This window comes from Plecotus auritus, assembly GCF_963455305.1.
Source record: "Plecotus auritus genome assembly, chromosome: 1".
In the NCBI taxonomy this organism is placed as follows: Eukaryota; Metazoa; Chordata; class Mammalia; order Chiroptera; family Vespertilionidae; genus Plecotus; species Plecotus auritus.
In genome coordinates this window covers 247,470,929-247,491,162 of record NC_137770.1, presented here as the reverse complement: position 1 = coordinate 247,491,162, position 20,234 = coordinate 247,470,929, and the positions used below count along the sequence as shown (strand labels likewise).

The 20,234-nt window shown below is 56.1% G+C and overlaps 1 protein-coding gene across 5 annotated transcripts in view; it reads left to right on the top strand.

Annotated features, from left to right (window-relative positions):
• Positions 1-20,234, top strand: part of FAM193A (family with sequence similarity 193 member A) — a 106,213-nt gene that overhangs the window by 67,446 nt on the left and 18,533 nt on the right. For all 5 annotated transcript variants that reach the window (XM_080685430.1, XM_080685431.1, XM_080685429.1 and 2 more), the window contains 7 exons: positions 2,595-2,719; positions 3,421-3,568; positions 10,047-10,159; positions 10,239-10,484; positions 11,960-12,113; positions 12,197-12,376; positions 16,376-16,624. In XM_080685430.1, the coding sequence (XP_080541556.1) occupies positions 2,595-2,719; positions 3,421-3,568; positions 10,047-10,159; positions 10,239-10,484; positions 11,960-12,113; positions 12,197-12,376; positions 16,376-16,624 (1,215 nt within the window). The remainder of the gene's footprint in view (positions 1-2,594; positions 2,720-3,420; positions 3,569-10,046; positions 10,160-10,238; positions 10,485-11,959; positions 12,114-12,196; positions 12,377-16,375; positions 16,625-20,234) is intronic.

Below are 20,234 nucleotides of genomic sequence, written 5' to 3'. Positions count from 1 at the left end.
CGGCACACGGCGGTCACTGGAAGCACTGGCTCCCTGGGTGAGTCTTCAGCAACACGATTCTTCGTGGAAATGACCGCTCCTCCTCGGAAAGGCCTTCAGCCGGAGAAGCCTCGCGCACAGTGGCCGGCAGATTGCCCTAAGCTCCGAGGTCCTTGGAAGCTCAGGTTGGGGTCAGGTGTTTGTTTTCCTTGAGGCAGCAAGGTCACTGCGGTGTGACCCATCGGCTAACTCTGCCCTCCATCAGCTTCTCCAGAAACAACAGCCCGTTGTCCTGAGTCTGCAGGCCCGTGGAAGGTGGAAGAAGGTGTTTCCCCAGGCGTGGCCTTCCGGGAAGATTCACACGCCCTGGGGGCCAAGCAGGGAGAGGGTCGGATTTCCCGCTTTATCCCGCATTGAAATCCAGGTGGAGCCAGACCTGACTTAGCCTGCAGTCCTCTGGGGCCTGCCTGGCCGGCCGTCACAGCCATGCAACCGAAGCGCCCACTCGGGGCATGCGAATGCGGAATACCTGCCGTCCCCAGGTCTGCCCTGGGACTGAGCACACACCCTCCGCCCCCACACCCCACAGTGGGCCTTGGATGTGGGGGGTGAGACGGGGGCCAGAAAGCCCAGAGCCACCGGCTTGTTCTTCCTGCCTCTGGGCTGGCTCTGCCACCCTCACACGGGCTCGCCCTGGAGCGCTGTGACCCGGCTGCGGGCGCTTCTGGCCCCGCGCAGGGTCGCTGGTGTGAGCAGTGCTGGCCTCGGAAACACGTGCCGCCAGCACCTGCGGCGCCCCTGCTGGGTCCAGGCGGTGAGGGAGTTCGGGACCTCAGTCTGGCACACGCCTCACTGGAAGGGTGGTTGCGGATTTCATAGGAAATACCCAGCCTCTTCGAGAACGAGTTTTGGCCAGTCACCTCGAATAACTCGGCCCCCAGAGCCTCAGCTGCGCCCCAGGGTTGTGCCTGGTGCCCGCGCTCGCAGGCTGCCGGCGGGGCGCTGCCTGTGCTGAAGGTGTAGGGGGCGGGGCAGACAAGACCCGGCCTCTCCTGGGACGTCCTGCGCCTCTGAGCTGGCCTGGGCCCGGTCTGCAGCTGCCTTCGCTCCTGCTGTTCTGTTGTCAATCAGATCCCCGCCTTCTCCCGTGCCCTGGGGGCTCCGCGTTAGCCTGTGTGTCCCGGTGCCTGGCCCAGTGCCCGCGCACGGTGGTCTCTGCTGAAGTCCATGGCACGTGTCCTTTCCACGCTGCTGCCTGGGCCATGTGGTTGTTACAAGCACATTGCGTGACAGTTTCTCGTTCCAGAGGCTGAGTGCCCACTCCCAGGTGCTGGCGGTTGGCACGCCCCACTGCCCTATGCTGAGCGCTGGCTCCCGGAGAGGCTGGGTGTGAGCCGGAGGGTGTGGGCGGAGCGTTCGGTGGAGCCAGCACAGGCCAGGGACACCACCACGGAGGGTGGGCGCCGAGACGTCAGGTTCCCGGTGGACCTCCGTGGTCCCGCCCGCAGGCTGGTGTGCGACGTGGGCAGCTCTGCCTCCCGTGTCCCCGCCCTGTGCCAGGCACTCACCTGGGACAGGCCATGGGGCCTTCGGGTCGTTGCTGCCACCTCAGCGCAGACCGTCGCAGCTCCCTTGGCTGAGCTGGAGATGGGCACAGACCACTGCGTGTCGCCCCGAGGAGGCGCGCAGAGACGCGTGGAAGGCAGGCAGGTTCCCGAGCGGCAGTCGCTCGGTCAGGGGCCTCCCCAGGGCCATAGGTGACTCGAGCACAGGCCGTGCGTGGAGCTTGCACACAGGAGCATGGATTCACACGTGCAGTTACAGCAAGGCCTGTCAGTTACAGCAAGGCCTGTCAGTTACAGCGAGACCTGTCAGTTACAGCAAGACCTGTCAGTTACAGCAAGGCCTGTCAGTTACACCAGGGCCTGTCAGTTACAGTAAGGCCTGTCAGTTACACCGAGGCCTGTCAGTTACACCGAGGCCTGTCAGTTACACCGAGGCCTGTCAGTTACAGCGAGACCTGTCAGTTACAGCGAGGCCTGTCAGTTACAGCGAGGCCTGTCAGTTACAGCAAGGCCTGTCAGTTACAGCAGGGCCTGTCAGTTACACCAAGGCCTGTCAGTTACAGCAAGGCTGCAAGTAGGGAAGGTCCTGTCGCCACTTGCTGGCCACTTACGTGATGTCTCGCCAGGGTGGCCAGCACATGTGTCTCGTGGAACAGTCCGCCTCTGTCAGAGGGCAGCTTTCTCAAGATAGGCAAGGAAATGTGCATGCATTTAAATGTGAAAAGTAGGGTTTTTGCTACATTTTGAATTTGTAATCATAAGGAATGACCATCAAGTATATGCAGTCGTTTCTCTTCTTTCTCTGCCCTTCCTCCCTGTGGATCTCGCCTCGCCACCCTGTTTCTGTGTGCGAGGACAGGTGGGAGGCCCCTGGGCCGTGTGGCGCGGGCAGAGTCCTCCATCCGAGTACGTGACGCACAAGAGCCAACAGCTCCTCGTGAGCAGAGGTTCTGGGCCTGCGGGGACTGGGGCGGGGGAAGGAGGGGGCAGTCCCAGGGCGTTTTCAGGCTTCGGCAGCTCAGGACGTCTTCTGTGTATTCTTTGAACCAGGAGAACGAGCACTTGAAAAAGTTCCAGGTGACCTGGGAGCTGCATAATAAACACCTGTTTGAAAATCTGGTGTTTTCGGAGCCTCTTCTCCAGAGCAACTTGCCAGCATTGGTGTCGCAAATCAGGTATTTGGTCTGCACCTGCACGTGCCCCTGGGTGTGAGCGCCCCTTCTCCTGCAGGGCATTCTCGCGGGGAAGCCACAGGCTGCGGGGAAATGCAGGGTGACGCGGGCCAGCTCCAGAGCGTGGAGCCCAGTGAATGGTTTCCAGTGAGAAGCTGTAGGTCCCGTGTCCCCACTCCCACCCCCACCCGCCACAGGTCTCCTCCTTTCTCAGACGCGGACTTGACTTCCTCAGTGTTCACCCGGGCCTTCTGCTCCCTGTTCATTTCCTCATTGGCCGTCTTACCACGTTTCTTAACAAGACATAACCCAGAGTGAATGAACAGATAATTCTATTTCTTTGTTTGAATTGGATTTTCTATTTTACCTAATTTGAAAACCAGGTCAAAAAATGGTATGTTTCTCATGAAATACGTTGTTCACAGCCCCACGTTTGTAAACGGCCCTGCTGGCTGGGCCTTGGTCATCTTAGGGCAGTGACACTCCCACTGACTTCTTCCTCGGAAGCTGCTCCTTCTCAGCGCTTCTCCCCCGCCAGGCTCTGTTCTGGGGGCCGCACGAGTCCTTGGTGATCCCTCCGCAGCCTGTGTGGCGTTGGGTGGGGTCCCGCTGGTCACGGTGGGGCAGGTGACACACAGGAGCAGCCCCTGGTGCTGGCCCAGACCTTTGGACTCTTTTCTTTGTTGAAAGCCTTCTCTCCACAGGCTGGGGACCACGACGCACGACACCTGCAGCGAGGACGCGTACAGCACGTTGCTGCAGCGCTACCAGCGCTCCGAGGAGGAGCTGCGCAGGGTCGCTGCCGAGTGGCTCGAGTGCCAGAAGCGGATCGACGCCTACGTTGACGAACAGGTGCGTGTGCGTGGTGTGGGGGGGTGCCTGCGGGGTGGCCCTCGCCCAGCCCAGCCTGCAGGATTCGGCAGCAGGGGTCCAGGTCACCCTTCGCCTGTCCACGCCCCCTGTCCCTTCACCGGCCGCTGCCTTGGGGAGCCGCTGAGTCTTGTCATTTCACTGTTTACTGAACTCTGCTGTTCAGAGCCAGGGGACCCAGGCAGGTGTGACCTTCATAGCCCGTCTCTTTCCGTCCCTCACTGGCGGAAAAGGGAACGCAGACTTGGGCAGGTGGCTCCGGGGGCAGAAGGACAGAGGGACAGGGCTCCTGGGGGAGAGGGGCCTGAAGGCGGGCAGCAGGGCAGCCAGGGCCTCCGAGGTGACAGGGACAGACTTCCAGGTGGCACCTCGGCCTGCCCGCCTCTCAGCTGCTGGTAAAAGAAACGTGTATTTCCTAAAACCTGCAAGCGGGTACGGTGTAGCTGGGACTTGGCTCCAACTTGAAGCCTCCCATCCATCCAAGAAGGTGCTGCAGAGCCCTCTGAGGTGGTGTTTGGTAGCCTGTGTATGGCTTTGGGGTTTATACCCTTCTTACGGAGCTTGCACCTAGGTTCTTGGTGACGAGCGGCAGAGTGAAGGGCAGAGTGAATTTTCCAAACAGCGGGTGCTGGTATGTGTGGGCAAGGCGGTCGCTGTCCAGCCCTCGTCGAGCCCTCAGCTCTCCCTGGTTTCTGGCGGATTGCTGTGAGCTTCTGGATCAGGGGTCTCCTGCACGTGATAGTGGTTTTCCTTCTCCCCAGCACTTGAACTCTGGTTGCTTTGTTCCGGCTTCCAAGGAGTTTGGACTTGTCACATTGTCTCATGCTTGTCACACGTATCGTTGACACTTTTTATCAAGTTAAAGAAACTCCCTTTTTTATCCGACTTACTAAGGTTATTTTTGTTTAAAAACCGAAATAGATATTAAGTTTGATTGTATATTTCTTATCCCTTTTTAAAAATATATTTTTATTGATTTCATAGAGAGGAAGGGAGAGGGAGAGTGAGATTGGAACATCAGTGATGAGAGAGAATCACTGATCGGCTGCCTCCTTCACACCCCCTGCTGGGGATCGAACCCGCAACCCAGGCATGTGCCCTTGACTGGAATCAAACCTGGGACCCTTCAGTCTACAGGCGGACGCTCTATCCACTGAGCCAAACCAGCTAGGGCTATTTTTTATCCTTTTGTATATTTCCAAAAGAATTAAGAGATTAGGTTTCCTAATTTTGAGACATCCTTGCATTCATGGGATTAAACCCTACTAATTTATGACATGTTACCTTTTTTTTTTATTTTAGAGAGAGAGGAAGGAGAAGGAGAGAGCAAGAAACATCAGTGTAAGAGAGAAACGTCTATTGGTGCCTCCCATACGCACCTCGACCTGGGATCAAACCCACACCTGGGTATGTGCCTGACCAGCACTAGAACCCGCAGCCGTTGGTGCACGGAATGGGGCTCCACCAACTGAGCTGCCCGGCCAGGGAGTGAGATGTTCGTTCTCGTCCCTCACAGATGTAACTCGCCGGTGTTTCAGTGGGGTTTCTGTCTTACTCTGAGGCGCTGTGGTGCTCACGTCAGCAGCACATACACTACAGCTGAGCTGCTGTGTGTGGCGTTTCTGTCTTTAGGTTCTCATCCATTTTGTATGAAGGTTATGCTAGTCTCAGAGAACGAATTGAGAAATTTTCCATGTTTTTAGATTTTTCAGGAATGCATTCTGTTCCATCAAGGATTCGCTAGAACCCCCTCCAAAAACAAAACCCTTTGGGCCTGATCGGTTTGCAGGACGACAGATCTTCCACTGCCTCTTCCGTGCACGTTACACGTGTTGGCCTGTGTGGGTTCTCTGCTTCATGAGGAGCTTTACAGGTTGCTGCTTGCCTAGGAAGTTACCCACCGTCTCAGCACGGGCGGCCCACGCTCGTGCTCGGGGCCGTAGAGGCTGCGGACGAAGGCCGGTCCTCTTGGGCTGCCGCTCACCGTCACGCTTTAGAGGCACTTCCTCCACGAGGGGCAGTGCCTGTGGCCCAGCGGTCCCGGGAGAGGGCCGGAGGAGCCCCTTCTCCACGAGGGGCAGTGCCTGTGGCCCAGCGGTCCCCGGGAGAGGGCAGGAGGAGCCCTTCCTCCACGAGGGGGCAGTGCCTGTGGCCCAGCGGTCCCCGGGAGAGGGCCGGAGGAGCCCCTTCTCCACGAGGGGGCAGTGCCTGTGGCCCAGCGGTCCCCGGAGCCGCGTAGAGGTCAGGAGGAGCCCCTTCTCCACGAGGGGCAGTGCCTGTGGCCCAGCGGTCCCCGGGAGAGGGCCGGAGGAGCCCCTTCTCCACGAGGGGCAGTGCCTGTGGCCCAGCGGTCCCCGGAGCCGCCGAGAGGTCAGGAGAAGCCCGAAGCCTGCGTTGCCGGCCAAATGGCCAAGGCTTTTCCAGGGCAGCTCCCTTTTAAAACATTGCGGAGGCCCAACGCAATAGCCCAAGGCTCTGCTGGCAGCTCCCTTCGGTGGAGAGGTGTGAGCTGTCCAGGTGGAGAAGCGTCTCCTCTGGGGTCTGCCCCTGCTCCCGCTCTCCGCTGCCCCGGTCCCTGGCTCAGCCTGGGCGGCGTTGGCAGAGCCAGCTTCCGGGTGCCGGGCACAGCTTCTGGTTTTCCCGGTCATTTCCACTTTCCCTTGAAGTCCCGCCTACCTTGGTGGCTGGTTTCCTGTTTTGTCAGTCACTTTGGCTTCTCACATTGAACGCGCGCTCCTCAGTCCTTTGTGATCTGCTTTGCGCTCAGATGCGTGCAGACTTAACGCATTTTCTTCTACGTTGTGGGCACAGCTTATAAAACTTGACTTGTGGGGCTTCCGTTGTCAATTATTTCAACATAGATTTCTTCTCTAATAATTTAAACCACTTAGAATCCTTTTCAAATGCAAGAATTTTACTTTATGAGATTATTCTTTACCTGTTGGGAGGGCTTATTGGTAGTGTTTTCTTGACTGTAGGATTGGACACGTTTTGGAAGAAGAACATATCCCATTCTATCCTTTTGGTGGCTCCTCTTAAGTTTTTAATAATTACAGGACTACATAGATTACACTTACACAGACATCGGAGTTAATCGTCTAACAGCCTCCCCCTCCTACGTAAGACAGTGCCTTAGCCCACTCTAATGTCTCCTCCGTCTGTTCTTCTCGCTGTGGTAACACACACGTGACCTGACCTGTGTCATGGCGTTCACCTCCGAGCCGCAGGCCCCTGGAGGAAAGGGCACTGCCCAGTGGCACCAAGTGCGCTCACATTGTGGTGGGCATCGCCCCGTCTTTTCCAGGCTCTGCCTCTTCCCGAGCTGAGACCCTGCCCCGTTCAACAGCCTCGGCCCCCGGCCTCGGCCCCCCTTCTGTTTCCTGCCTCTGGGCTCCTCGGGCTCCCACAGGCGGGTCACGCAGGGCCCACCCTCTGTCGGCCTTACTGGGCCCACGGTCCTCAGGCCACACCGGCTGCTTGCTGGCTCCAGGGCCGCCGTCCTGCTCTGAGCCCCTCGTGGACGCTGTTCGTCGCCTTCCTTCCTTCATGTCTAGCACGTGCAGGGCACACAATAGACATGCAGTGTGTGACAAAGGTTCGCTTACTGTGCCGACACAGCCACTCTCACTGTTTAGTTTCTCTTTATCATTTGCTCTCATGTCTACGGTGATTCTGTGTTAGTGTCAGGTGCTGTGGGTTCCGCCCTTGTCCGCCGTACCTGCCCTTGTCCATGGCACATGCCCTATCCCACGGCACCTGCCCTTGTCCACGGCACATTTCCCTGTCCCGTGGCACCTGCCCTTGTCCACGGCACATTTCCCTGTCCCACGGCACCTGCCCTTGTCCACGGCACATTTCCCTGTCCCGCGGCACCTGCCCTTGTCCACGGCACATTTCCCTGTCCCGCGGCACCTGCCCTTGTCCACGGCACATTTCCCTGTCCCGCGGCACCTGCCCTTGTCCACGGCACATTTCCCTGTCCCGCGGCACCTGATCTTGTCCACGGCACATTTCCCTGTCCCGAAGCACCTGCCCTTGTCCACGGCACATTTCCCTGTCCCGCGGCACCTGCCCTTGTCCACGGCACATTTCCCTGTCCCGCGGCACCTGCCCTTGTCCACAGCACATTTCCCTGTCCCGCGGCACCTGCCCTTGTCCACGGCACGCCGCCCTGGCCATCTGACATCGACCCCGGAGAGGCCTGCGCGCGCCTGCTGGGGCTGAGCTTGCGCTGCTTCCCTTGTCAGATGGCCGTGCAAACCACGCAGCGCGCACTCACGGGAGACCGGGAGCTTTTCAGACACGCGTTTCCTTGAAGAGCAGGTGAGGCAGGGTCGAGGCGCTATCGCTCACTGCATAGCGAGTGGCTCTAAAAGACCGACGCAGGGGCCCACAGCCCCTCGTGGGCGGGTGGTGCCCTGTCCAGTCTAGACTCTGGCGACACAGTGAGGTCACCACGTGCACTGACCTCCCCACAGGGCAGGCCCTTCCTTCCTCCAGCATTTGGCCCCTCCACCAACCTCTTTTTTTTATATGTATACATTTTATTGGTTTTTACAGAGAGGAAGGGAGAGGGAGAGAGAGTTAGAAACATCGATGAGAGAGGAACATCGATCAGCTGCCTCCTGCACACCTCGTACTGGGGATGTGCCCACAACCAAGGTACATGCCCTTGACCGGAATCGAACCCGGGACCCTCCAGTCTGCAGGCCTACGCTTCATCCACTGAGCCAAACCGGTTAGGGCTCCACCAACCTCTTGACAGTACTTGGGGGCCTCGCTGCGGGGCCTCAGGACACAGCTTCGTAGAAACTTGCTTCCCTTGACTCATCCACATTCCGGCTGCTGCCCAGCTTTCTCCGTCTCCTGGCCTCCCCTCCCCCCTCCCCCCTCCTCACTCCGTGGTCTCCGCCGGGCGCCATCTCCGGCTCGCTCACCCGACCCCAAGCCTCCCCGCGTGGCTCCCGTCCGGCCACAGGGCCCTTCCAGCTGCCGCTGCTCCGTTGCCAGGACGGGCCCACGAGCCTTCCCTGGAGTCTGCACTCGCCTAGTCCATCCGGAGGTGAGGTGCCACTTCCTGGGTAGCTCGCAGACCCCTTGTCTGGCCAGGCTTCGTTCCTGCTGCTGGTGTCCCCAGCTGGCCTTCCTCCTGGCTGCTTCCTGCCCCCCGCCCTCTGCGCCCTCCGCCGGCCAGCGTCCCGGCAGCCATCGTGCCTCGTGCGTGCCTGTTCCCCGGGCGCCGGGGCAGCACTCTGCTCAGCCCGCTGTCCTGCAGGCGGCACGCTCAGGCCCGTGCCCACCTTCTGGTCCCCTGAGACACCCTCCGCTCAGCCCAGGGTCAGCGGGTCTTCAGGAAGTGTTGAGGGCCCGGCCGGCGTGGCTCAGTGGCTCAGTGTCGACCTAGAAACCAGGAGGTCATGGTTCAATTCCCGGTCAGGGCACAGGCCAGGTTGCCAGTGTGATCCCAGTAGGAAAGTCAGGAGGCAGCCGATCCATGATGTTTCTCTCTTGTCGATGTTTCTGTCTCTCTATGCCTCCCCCTTTCTCTCTCTAAAAATCAATAAAACCTTTTTTTTTTTTAGCCGTGTTGGAGGGGAGCCCAGCTGAGCGCTCGTCCCCTGCCTGGATGCCCTCCTTGCATCTGGCAGCATTGCCAGCACCTCCTCCTCCGGGCTTGCTCTGGCATGGCCCCCTCAGCTCTGCAGGCCCCTCCCTATGGCACCACGGTTCCCCCTTCGGTTTCTTGCCTGTCTGCTCTTCGGAACCTTAGGTCCTTCGGGTTGTGATTCATCTGAGCTGCGTCTGCCGTCAGGGCCCCTCAGGGTTGCTGGTCGCAGGCCTGTGTGGGCGCCACCTGCACACTCCCGTCTGCCGCCCCCTTCTGGCCACTTCGGGAAGCTGTGACCCTCGGTGTTTAAATAGGCATGACACAGCCCCAGCCGGGTGCTCAGTGGATAGCGTCAGCCTGGGGACTGAAGGGTCTCGAGTTCAATTCCAGTCAAGGGCATGTACCTCCGTTGCAGGCTTGATCCTTGGTCCCGCGGGGATGGGGTGGGGGGGTGGAAGGGTGGCATGCAGGAGGCAACCAATCAATGTGTGTCTATCTAAAAATCAATGGGGAAAATATCCTTGGGTGAGGATTAAAAAAAAATAAAAAGGGAGCATGACACACATTACCGTAGTGACTGAAAAATGTGAAGCATTTGTGTGGCTCAGTGGGTGAGCTTTGTTCGGCCCATAAACAGAGGTCACTGGTTTGATTCCCGGTTGGGCACATGCCCAGGTTGCAGGCTCGGTCCCCAGTCGGGGAAGTGCAGGAGGCAGCCGACTGAAGTTTCTCTCTCTCTGCCCCTCTCCCTTCCTCTGAAAAATCAGGAAGAACATTTTTTAAACTATGAAGCACATAATAACAGGAGACACGTCCTGCAGAAGTAACGCAGCCCTTTCTGATTCCCTCCAGCTAACCAGTAAAAAAGCAGCCCCTGGCGAGAACAACTTCACAGACGCCATGAGGCACGTGCTGTCGTCGCGGCTGAGTGTGCCCGACTGCCCCAACTGCCACTACCGGAGAAGGTGAGTCAGCGCCGCGGGCGGGGGCGCGCACGGCCTGGCCGTCCCTGGCTCTCAGTCACCGTTCCTCGTCCCCGACCAGGTGTGCTTGTGACGACTGCAGCCTCTCCCACATCCTCACGTGCGGCATCGTGGACCCCCCGGCCCCCGGCGACACCCACGCCCACCCGCTGCCGCTGCCGGTGGGCTCTGCTTCCGACTGTGTCTCTGAGATGCGCCCGCCCAGCACAGTGTCGTCTGCAAGCTCGGGGTCCGGCTCCAGCTCCCCAATCACCATCCAGCAGCGGCCCCGGCTCCTCCTCACCGACAAGGGCTCCGCCCCGGCTTTGTGAGTTGCGACCTTGTGATAAGGAAGGTTCCAGAGGTTCAGCGATGAGAGGTAGACAGCTGTGTCTACAGAAGTCCCCGTCACTGCTTTCCAGGGCAGGCCTCTGCTTTCTTAGAGCAAACTTTAAAACAGGAAGTCAGTAAACCCAGACCTGGACACTGTTTGGGTTTTAAATTTATTAATTTTACCTTAAAAAAAATGGAAAATTAATAACACCAGTCGAGAGCAAAAACGCTGGTGAGCAGGCGCCTCCCAGGCCTGCTGTACGTGCGGGCGCGTGTCGCCTCTTGGCCAGGGCAGGGTCACGCTTCCCCCGGGAATGCAAGGGCTTGGGTGGTCCCGGGGCAAGCCCCGGAAGGGTCCACTTGTCTGTCCCACACCTGCAAGGACATTCCTGAGCCTCGGCTCCCCTCCTGGAATTGTGATGCTGACAGCTCAGGAGTGGTGAGTGCTGACCGGGGCCACGCTTCTCACCTCAGGGGCCATGGCCCTCAGGAGCCCTGAGCGCTGGCACCGGGGGGCCTCTGCCTCCGTGGTGAGCTCAGGTTGTAAAGCCTTGTCATGTGTGTTGAGTCTTGTTTTCCTAAAAGCGGAAAGTTGCCTGCGTTTGGCAGCTGTGGACACTCTCCTAAAGCCCCGGCATCGCCGACTGGGGCCGCAGACGCCCCGCCCTGTGGTGCTCCCGGGGGTCCTGCCTCGAGCCCTTGGCACTGAAGGTCACGTGCCGGCTCTGGGCGTGCACCAGGAAGTCACACGTGTTGAAAGTGCCCACGCGATGCCCTAGCCTTTAAGTCCGCTTGCATTGTTTCAGTAACTAGACCCTTTGCCTGTTGCTCAGAAGTCTTGCTAAAGCTGATGCTGGCTGTGTCTAAAACATCAGTGGCTATAAAACAAACACTAAAGACCTAAGATGGTGCCTTCTACACCTTTAATTTTTTTTTTTAATAATTTTTTATTGATTTTTTTTAGAGAGAAAGGAAAGGAGAGGGAGAGAGAGAGAAACACCAATTGGCTGCCTCCTGCACACCCCCCTGTGGGGATTGAGCCCACAACTGAACATGAGTCCTCACCAGGAACCGAACCGGCGTCCCTCTGGTGCGTGGGACAACGCTCAGCTAACGAGCCACACCAGCTAGGGCACACCTTCCACGTTAATTGGACATGGACTGTGCCTGCTCAGCAGTGGCGGAGCGGGCACTCATACCCCAGGGCCCGCCCGGTTGAACGGAAATGCTCCCGTTAGTCAGATTAAGCCGTTGTGGTTTCCTTCATCTTTCCCCTTTGGGGTCTTGTTTTCCGTTCGTCCTGCTAGCCCTAACAGAACCTTCCGGGTTCTTCGCCTTGTGTTCAGGTCACTGAGCAACACGGGGAGGTACGAGTGGTGCTTGGGGTGGCGCCTCTGTAAGGAGAGCCGTGTCAGGGAGTATGTCTTTGCCCCGTGAGCGGCTCATGGTGGCCGTGTCTGCTTGTGTCAGCTGCAGTGACGACGAGGATGTGGCTCCGTTGTCGGCTAAGTTTGCTGATGTGTATCCGTTGAATAACTACAACGACGCCGAGGCGGTGGCCAACATGAATGGAACCCACAGCGAGCTGAACGGCGGCGGGGAGGCCGTGGCCCTGAAGGCCGAGGTACGGCCCTGGCACCTCATCGGGCAGAGACGTCACAGGTGGCGGCCGGCGTGTAGCGCTTTACGTCCTGTTTGTTTTCCAAGTCCCCACAGGGGAGCAGTACCAGTGCCAGCTCTTCAGAAGCTGACGATGAGGAGGCGGACGGCGGGAGTGGCGGGGAGCCCCCCGGAGCCCCGCAGGAAGCCGTGGCCCTAGAAAACGGGAGTCCCGCGAAGGAGGACACAAAAGTGGACAGTCCCCCCCCATCTTACCCCGCTCAGCAGGTGTGACTTCATTTCTTCGTATTTTCGGTTTTGTAAAGGTCTCTTTCTCTATGTCTGTTTTCTCTGAACCTGAGCATTATTAAATACAAAATTAGGTCATTTTGAATAACTTCTGAAAATTAGCACTGGAGAGAATCAAGGCTGACGTACAAAATAAATGTCCATCCCTCATAACCCCCCCCCCCCACCCCAGGTAGCTGTAGACGTTTAGAAGTCACGGAGCTTCTGAATAGAAGCAAGGAGAGAGTTTTCGGAAAGTGGAATGGTGGAGCAGCGAAGGCTGGTCTTCTAAGAGCTTTTTCCCTGGAGGTAGATGCCTGTTTATGTTACTCAAAGGTGAGGTATTTTATCAGACCAGTATTTTTTTCTTAGTCGCTCGGAGCTTTATAATAGATGTTTAAGCATTTTATATATATATATATATATATATATATATATATATATTTCCTTTTGGAGAGAGAGGGAGAGAAATGTGAGAAAATTGACTGCCTCCTGCACGCCCCTACTGGGGATCGAGCCTGCGACCCAGGCATGTGCCCTGACTGGGAACTAAACCAGTGGTCCTTTGGTGCACAGGACGATGCGCAGCCACCTGAGCCACGTGGCCAGGGCCCAAGCAGTTTGTTGTTGTTGTTTTATTAACCCTCACCCGAGATATTTTTCCATTGATTTTTAGAGAGAGTGGAAGGGAGGGGGAGAGACAGAGAAACATCGATGTGAGAGAGACACATGGGTTGGTTGCCCCCCACATGTGCCTCACCTGGCGTGGGGGATCAAGCCCGCAATTGGGGTGTGTGCCCTTACTGGAATCAGACGTGTGACCCTTCAGTCTGAGGGCCGATGCTCTATATCTATTGAGCCAAACCTGTGAGAGCTCAAGCAATTTCTAAAAAATATTTACCGTTAAAAGTATTACATATGTCCCTTTTTTGACCCCTTCTAGGCCACCCCTGGCCCCCCTCAAGCAACTTGTAGATGAAAGAACAAAGGAAGGTCAAGATGCTTGGCTGACTAATTCATTGTATTAGTGTAAACCTGGTTCAGGTGACAAAGGTGGCGGTGAGGAGCCTTGCTCCCATCTGCTTCCCGTCCACCCTCTCTGGCACCTCCCCCCCGCTCCCTGGTCCGAGTAGGTCTCAGCTTTACTTACTTACTGTCTTCCTCCGTGTTTATTGATGCAAATACAAGTGTGTGCTTTTGTGCCCCTGTGAAAAGGCTGACTCGGACGCACACTCAGCTCTGCTCGGGCCCAGCAGTGTGTCCTGACTGACCCTATGCCGTACGGAGTGCATGTCCTCATGCTCCGCTGCTGCTTCCGGCCTGTGTGCCTTTGTTTCTTTAGTCCCCTCCCGATGGCACCGCATGTGCCTCCCTTTCCCCACGACGAACTCTTCATGCCCTGGCCGGTGTGGCCCAGTGGGTAGAGCGTCAGCCTGCGAAATGAGAGGCCCCAGGTTCAGTTCCGGTCAGGGCACAGGCCCGGGTTGCGGGCTCGATCCCCAGTGGGGGACTTGCAGGAGGCAGCCGATCCCTGATTCTCTCTCATCACGGATGTTTCTCTCTCTCTCCCTCTTCCTTCCTCTCTGAAATCAATAAAAATATATTTTTTTAAAAAACCACAAATGTATTATTCCACTTCCATGTAGTAGAAAGTATACTTGTACAGTGTTTAAACAACAAAAATACACTATTCACGAGCAGCCTGGTACATGTGACATTTTATACGTAAGCAGGTACGTCCCTGGGGCTGGTCACCAGCAGTGGGCTTGACGGGTTCAGAGGGCGGTGGCACCCCAGCCCCTAGAAGAGGGTGATGTCACAGTTGTGGAGTCCCGCCAGTGTGATGGGTAAAGGATGACCCTTGAGGTTGCAGCTGTCATTTCATTTTTCATGGGCGGACCTGAGCAACCCTTCCTACGTTCATTCCCTGCCTTACTGTGTGATACGCAGACGTTTTCTCCTGTTCTGTGGCATGTCAAGTTTTTTGTTAATATTTTTTTAATGTTTTTATTGATTTCAGAGAGAGGAAGGTAGAGGAAAAGAGAGATAGAATCATTGATCAGCTGCCTCCTGCGTGCCCTCTCCTGGGGATGGAGCCCGCACCCCTGGCATGTGCCCTGACCTGGAATCCATCTGTAACTTCCTGGTCGATGCTCAGCCATGAGCCACACTGGCCAGGCTGTTAGATTTATGGTCTTGTTTGCAAAACAAAGGTTTGTCATTCTGATGCAGTCCAGTGTATCAGATTTTTCCTTTATGAAAGTAACATGCTTCTGATGTCACATCCAAGAAACTGCCTAATACAAAACTGTTCTCTGGAAGATTGATAATGGAGCTCTTACGTAGTAGGTCTGTGGCTCCCTTGGCTCAGTTTTGCTTATGGAAATGCATCTTTCTGCGAATGTGGGCCGCCCTTTCCCCGGCACCGTTTGTGGAAACCAGTGGCCGTAGGGTCAGGGTTTCTGTGTGTCCTGGGTGCTCTGTCACCGGAGCTGTGTCCTTGCGCCAGGGCGCATCTGACTGCCGCTGCAGTGCGCCGGGGAATCGAGGGTCTGCCTCCGCGGCAGGCCGCCCTCAGCATCGTTTAGACTGCTCAGAGCCCTCCGCATTCCCGTTTCTGTCTTAGGGCCGCTTGTTAACGTCTACAAAAAACCTGTCTGGGTTAATAGGGTGCTTTCAGTTCTTGAATATTCTTGGTTTCCCTGACAGAATTCACCAGCGAAATCCTCTGGGCCTAGTCTTTTTTTGTTTTGTTTTTAATATAATTTTACTGATTTCAGAGAGGAAGGGAGAGGGAGAGATAGAGAGAGAGAAACATCAATGATGAGAGAGAATCATTTATCGGCTGCCTCCTGCACACCCCCTACTGGAGCCCGAGCCTGCATTCGGACATGTGCCCTTGACTGGAATCAAACCAGGCTGACGCTCTATCACTGAACCAAACCAGCCAGGGCTGGGCCTAGTCTTTTATTTGTGGGATGATACAGGTCGATTTGGGGGAGTACAGACTTAACCACAAGGAGCCTGTCAGTCTGTGAGCCTGTCAGTCTGTGAGCCTGTCAGTCTGTGAACGTACTGTATATTTCTAATATTTAAGTCACCTTTAATTTCTGACTTTTAAACATTTATAGTCTATGAGGCTTGAACATATTTTTAAAATTTATTCCTAAGTTCACATGTGTTTTGATTCTGTGGTAAATGGTGTCTCCTCATTTCAATTTCCTGTTGATGGTAGGCATACGTAGGAATACAGTCGATGTTTGTGTACTGACCTGTGTTCTTCAGCGGTGCCGTGCTCATTATTCCTTCAGTTGGGTCTTGCACTTGTGTCCTGTCTGTCTGTCGTACCTGTGTCTGTGGACCGCTTCACTTACATTGACGTCATTATCGGTGACGTGTACACCTGCCTTTGCTGTTGTTTCTGTGTCGTGTTTTTCTTCTGTTTTCCCTTTACTGCCTTTTTCTGCATCAAACAGACTCCATGCACCTTTCGGTTCTGCTGTTGACTGGCTGTGTGAGTCCGTTTGCTCGGGGTGGGCGGAGCCCAGCAGGAGGCCGCCCCGTGGCGCTCACCTTACGACCCGCAGCTTTGCAGGAGCGCACGCTTCTCAGCTTGCTTTCCCTCTGGTCCACTTCCGGAACCTTTGTTCAGTTGGGCCCCTCGCTCCGCCTTTGCGGAGTCCGTCCCTCGCGCACACACAGAGCGTGCCTTACGCGTGGGAGCCAGCGGAGCCGAGCCCTGTGCGGTCCGGTCCCTGTGGCTCCCTCCGCCACTCCGCCATCTCCACCAGTCCTCTCCTCTCTGCTCAGACAGCCCGGACGCCGGCCCCCGCTGGGCCATGGGGCGTGCACCCTCTCGTTAGGTTCCAGCAGTCCTGGGCTCTTGGGTCCCTCATTTCGCTCACAAGGAGGGGGTGTCGGACGAGCCTGCTCCGTGTGGATGGCCTGCCTGCATTCGGCACCCTGGCCTCGGAGTGAGCAGGCCTTTTCTCCCTGCAGGCTGAGCAAGCTGCCGACTGTGAATGCCACGTGTGCAAGCAGGAAGCTTCTGGGCTGCCTCTGTCGGCGATGACGGCCGGGGCCTTTCCTTCCAGCCAGCAGTTCCTGACCCCGGAGAGGCCCGCGCACCCCGCCTTGCATCTGTACCCCCACATCCATGGGCACGTGCCCTTGCACACCGTCCCACACCTGCCTCGCCCTCTGATCCACCCCACCTTGTACGCAGCGCCCCCCTTCACACACAGTAAGGTAAGTTGGCAGAAAGGGCCTGACAGACAGGAACCCAGATTGGCAGCTCGTCAAGGACAGCGTCGCTCTGGAGAGGAAATGGGGCTCCCAGAGCTTTAACCCTGACCGTTCTAAACGCAGTGGGGAGTCCTGGTTTATCCATCCCTTCAGAGCTCATGGGGTGGAAAGCTTCCCAGGCGATGGGCTGTGCGAGGCAGTCATGGCTCCTGGGGCCCGGCTCTTAAATGGGATGGCAGCATGAGTCCGTTACCCACGCCGGCTCTCCGCGCCTGAAACATTTGTGCTTTTAGCACAAAGCTAAGGTTGTAGCAGTAACACAGGCTGGAGAGAAACCCGGAGCGCCGGGCACAGAGCGTCTGCCAGGCGGGGTGGAGAGGCAGCTGGAGGGCAGACAGGGAGGGCCCCGGGAACCAGTTGGGCTAGACTGCTCAGGGCAGGAGGGGCCCGGAGAAAGCCGATGGCTGTGGTCCCTTCTCGGGGAGCCCACGTGTGTGAACGTCAGGCTCTGCGGGGACTTCAGGCTGGGTGCGTTTTGGGCCTTAGTAGTAGCCCCGCCTCCCCAGCTTACCTTGGTTGACTCTCACCGTCGACGCTGTGTTACTTTTATCACTTACTGTGGCTCAAGGTTGGTTCTAATCAGTCAAAAACAGAATTTCCCCTAAACTCCCTGATTTATTAATTTGGAACAACGATTCTCAGCTGGCACCGGAAGGGAGGCCAAGGCGGGGCAGGGCTTTCGGCCTGTGCACGGTTTCTTCCCCAGGGGTGGCACTGCGAGGGCTGCGGCCGGGAGTGGGTTTTGCTGTTGGTGCTGGGCACGGGCACACCAGGGGTCAGACCGCCTCTTCAGAATCAACGGAACCCTTTTACCACGTCTGTTACCGCGAGTCCTGGGGAGCTGTACCCGTTTGTGCTTACAATGTGTGCGGTAAAGGTTACTCACTTTGAGCTTCTAACAATAAATGCCTTTGCTAATAGAGCGGTTTGGGTGGCATTTCCGGGTACAGACCGCAGGTCCTGGAATCACGTCGTTTTGGTCAAAACATCGTTTCATTCTAAGGTCAGTGAGGTGTTGCAGGAGCCTGACTCTGTTTATATCGCTTATCGTGGGGTAAGCTGGTTTCTCACACATCGTTTTGCTTAAAGTCACAGAACTTGGCAGCACCGTTTCCTGAGGCCTTGCTGGGACCGAAGCCAGGCTGTGGTCGGGGTCTGCCCAGTGTGCAGCCCCTGCCCCCGTGGGTGCATGTGTAAGGGGGGGGGGGGGTGTTCACCCTGTCTCACCGGAAGAGAGTTCTGTTTCCTGTGTTCTGAGAGAAGGGTATAGAATGTTCTCTTATAAACTCTCTTGTTGGCAGAAGCTGTTCAAGAGTTAGTTCCTGCAAATCTTCAAGTCGTGTTGTGAGATTGATTATTCCCAAAGGGTATTGGGACCCCAGGTAAACGCTGCCTTCCCCAGACTTGGGGGCTTTTTATTATTATTATTATTATTATTATTATTATTATTATTGATTTCAGAGAGGAAGGGAGAGGGAGGGAGAGAGAGAAACATCAGTGATGAGAGAGAATCATTGATCGGCTGCCTCCTGCATGCCACACACTGGGGATCGAGCCCACAACCCAGGAATTGAACTGTGACCTCCTGGTTCATAGGTCAATGCTCAATCACTGAGCCAGCCGCCGGGCCGGTGGGATTTTCTCAGATGTTTCAGGCAGTGTACAGAGGCTAAGGGAGAAAATAACATTTGGCGAGCTTATCTGTGTCTGAAATCCAGTTCTTTGACACCTGGTAGACTCCGCTCCAGCCGATGGGTGCGAAAGGCTCACGGTGATAAAGGCGAATCCGGAGGACAGGCCGTTAAGCTCTGTTTCAGCCGCTGTGCTGTTGACGTCAACACGGTTTACGGATGCATTTAAAGTGCATTGGCTAGATGTCTTTTTTACTTGGAAAAATGAGGCGCATTTGGCAAAATCCTTTACTTTTACCTGCTCTAACACTGTGTGTTTCTCTAAACAAGCTTGCCCTGTCTCCTACCAGGTCTGGCAGAGAGTTCGTGTTATTCGAGTTGGGTGGACTGGGTGAATGCTGTGGATGCCTCTGTACTGAAATGCATCAGGTGTTCCCAGCCCATCAGAGCTGGTAGGAGCCCCTGGGAGAACAGACGGGCCCCGTTCGAATGGCATACCCTTCGTCCCATCGGCGAGGTCTCAGGCCAGGGTGCTCAGTGCGCTCCCCAGCGTAGCTGGGAGGGGCCGTGGGCGCGGCGAGGAGGGCAGGCCTGCGCTCGGGCACTCGGACTGCTTCCCTTTCTGCCTTGTCAGGGCCTTCAGGAGTTTCCGCTTTGCCAGTGGAAGTGTCACTTTAAGACGTGACACCATTGTCGCAGTAATTCATTCCTGGGCCGTGGTGGGTGAACCTTCAGTAAGTGGAAGGTTTGGGATGAGTGTTAGGAAAATTTTACTTCCTTGAAGTTAGAAAAACTTGAAGACTCTTTCTATTTTCAGCTGTCTGCATTCCAATGGTACGTTGGATTTATATGCTGAGGTGTAGGTTCTCTGGAAGTTAAGGCAGTTACAGGAGAAAATACAGTAACGAAATGCTAGAGAAGAAGTCAGAACGGCGACAGGGTAGTCCAAATAGTGGGGGGTTCCCAGCGACCTTTCTGTATTGGTTCCTGCCTGAATTCCATTGTGCTCTGAGAACAGACACTGTCTGTGTCGATTATTGTCCGGGTGGGAGGTGTGCTTTAGGGTCCAGAGTGTGGTCGAACTTGGTGAGCGTTCCACGTGAGCTTGAGAAGCACATGCGACCTGCTGCTGTCGGATGACGCGGTCTGTGGATGTCGGTCAGTGCCGTGAGTTGGGGGTGCCGCTGGTTCAGCCCTGTCCCCGCTGGCCCGTCTGCTGGCGCTGTCCCTCTGACGGGAGCGGGCTGGCATCTCCAGCCATCACCGCGGGTCTTCTGTCTCCCTGCAGGTCTATCCGTTTCTGTCCCCTGTGCGGTGACGCTCTGTAGCTGGGAGCTTGCGTGTGTGGGTTGTCGCACGTGCTTGGAGGACGGGCCCTGCTATCAGTAGGCAGTATCCTGGCATTTTCCCTGCTCTGCAGTCTGCTGTGTCGGAAGGGAATGTAGCTTCTCCCGCTTCTGATTGGTGTTAGTACAGGATACGTCCATCCCTTTACTTTTAACTGAGAGGGTCTTTGAACTCACAGTGGCTTTCTTATAAACACACCTATATTTGGGTCTTGCTTCTTATGTAATCTGATCATCTCTGTCATTTCATTGGTATATTTAAACCATTTAAAGTGATTTTTTTAAAAGACATATTTTCAAAGTTTTTTTTTAATTGATTCTTAAATCAGTTAAAATGCCCAACCAACTGAGCCACGCGGGGCAGGGCTGAGTGTGTCCGGAGTAAGCGCAGTCATGTTTGCAGTTTTCTGATTCAGTGTCTGTGCTGCCGAAGCGTGCGCTGTCACGGTTCCTACTTGGTACCAGGGCTTCTTGTTCTGCCTTTTCACTCTAACTGAGAACTTTCTGATTCCGTTTCTTCTCTTCTCTTAGTGTATCAATTATCCTTGTTTTGAAATTTTTTAACAGTTGTGTTAG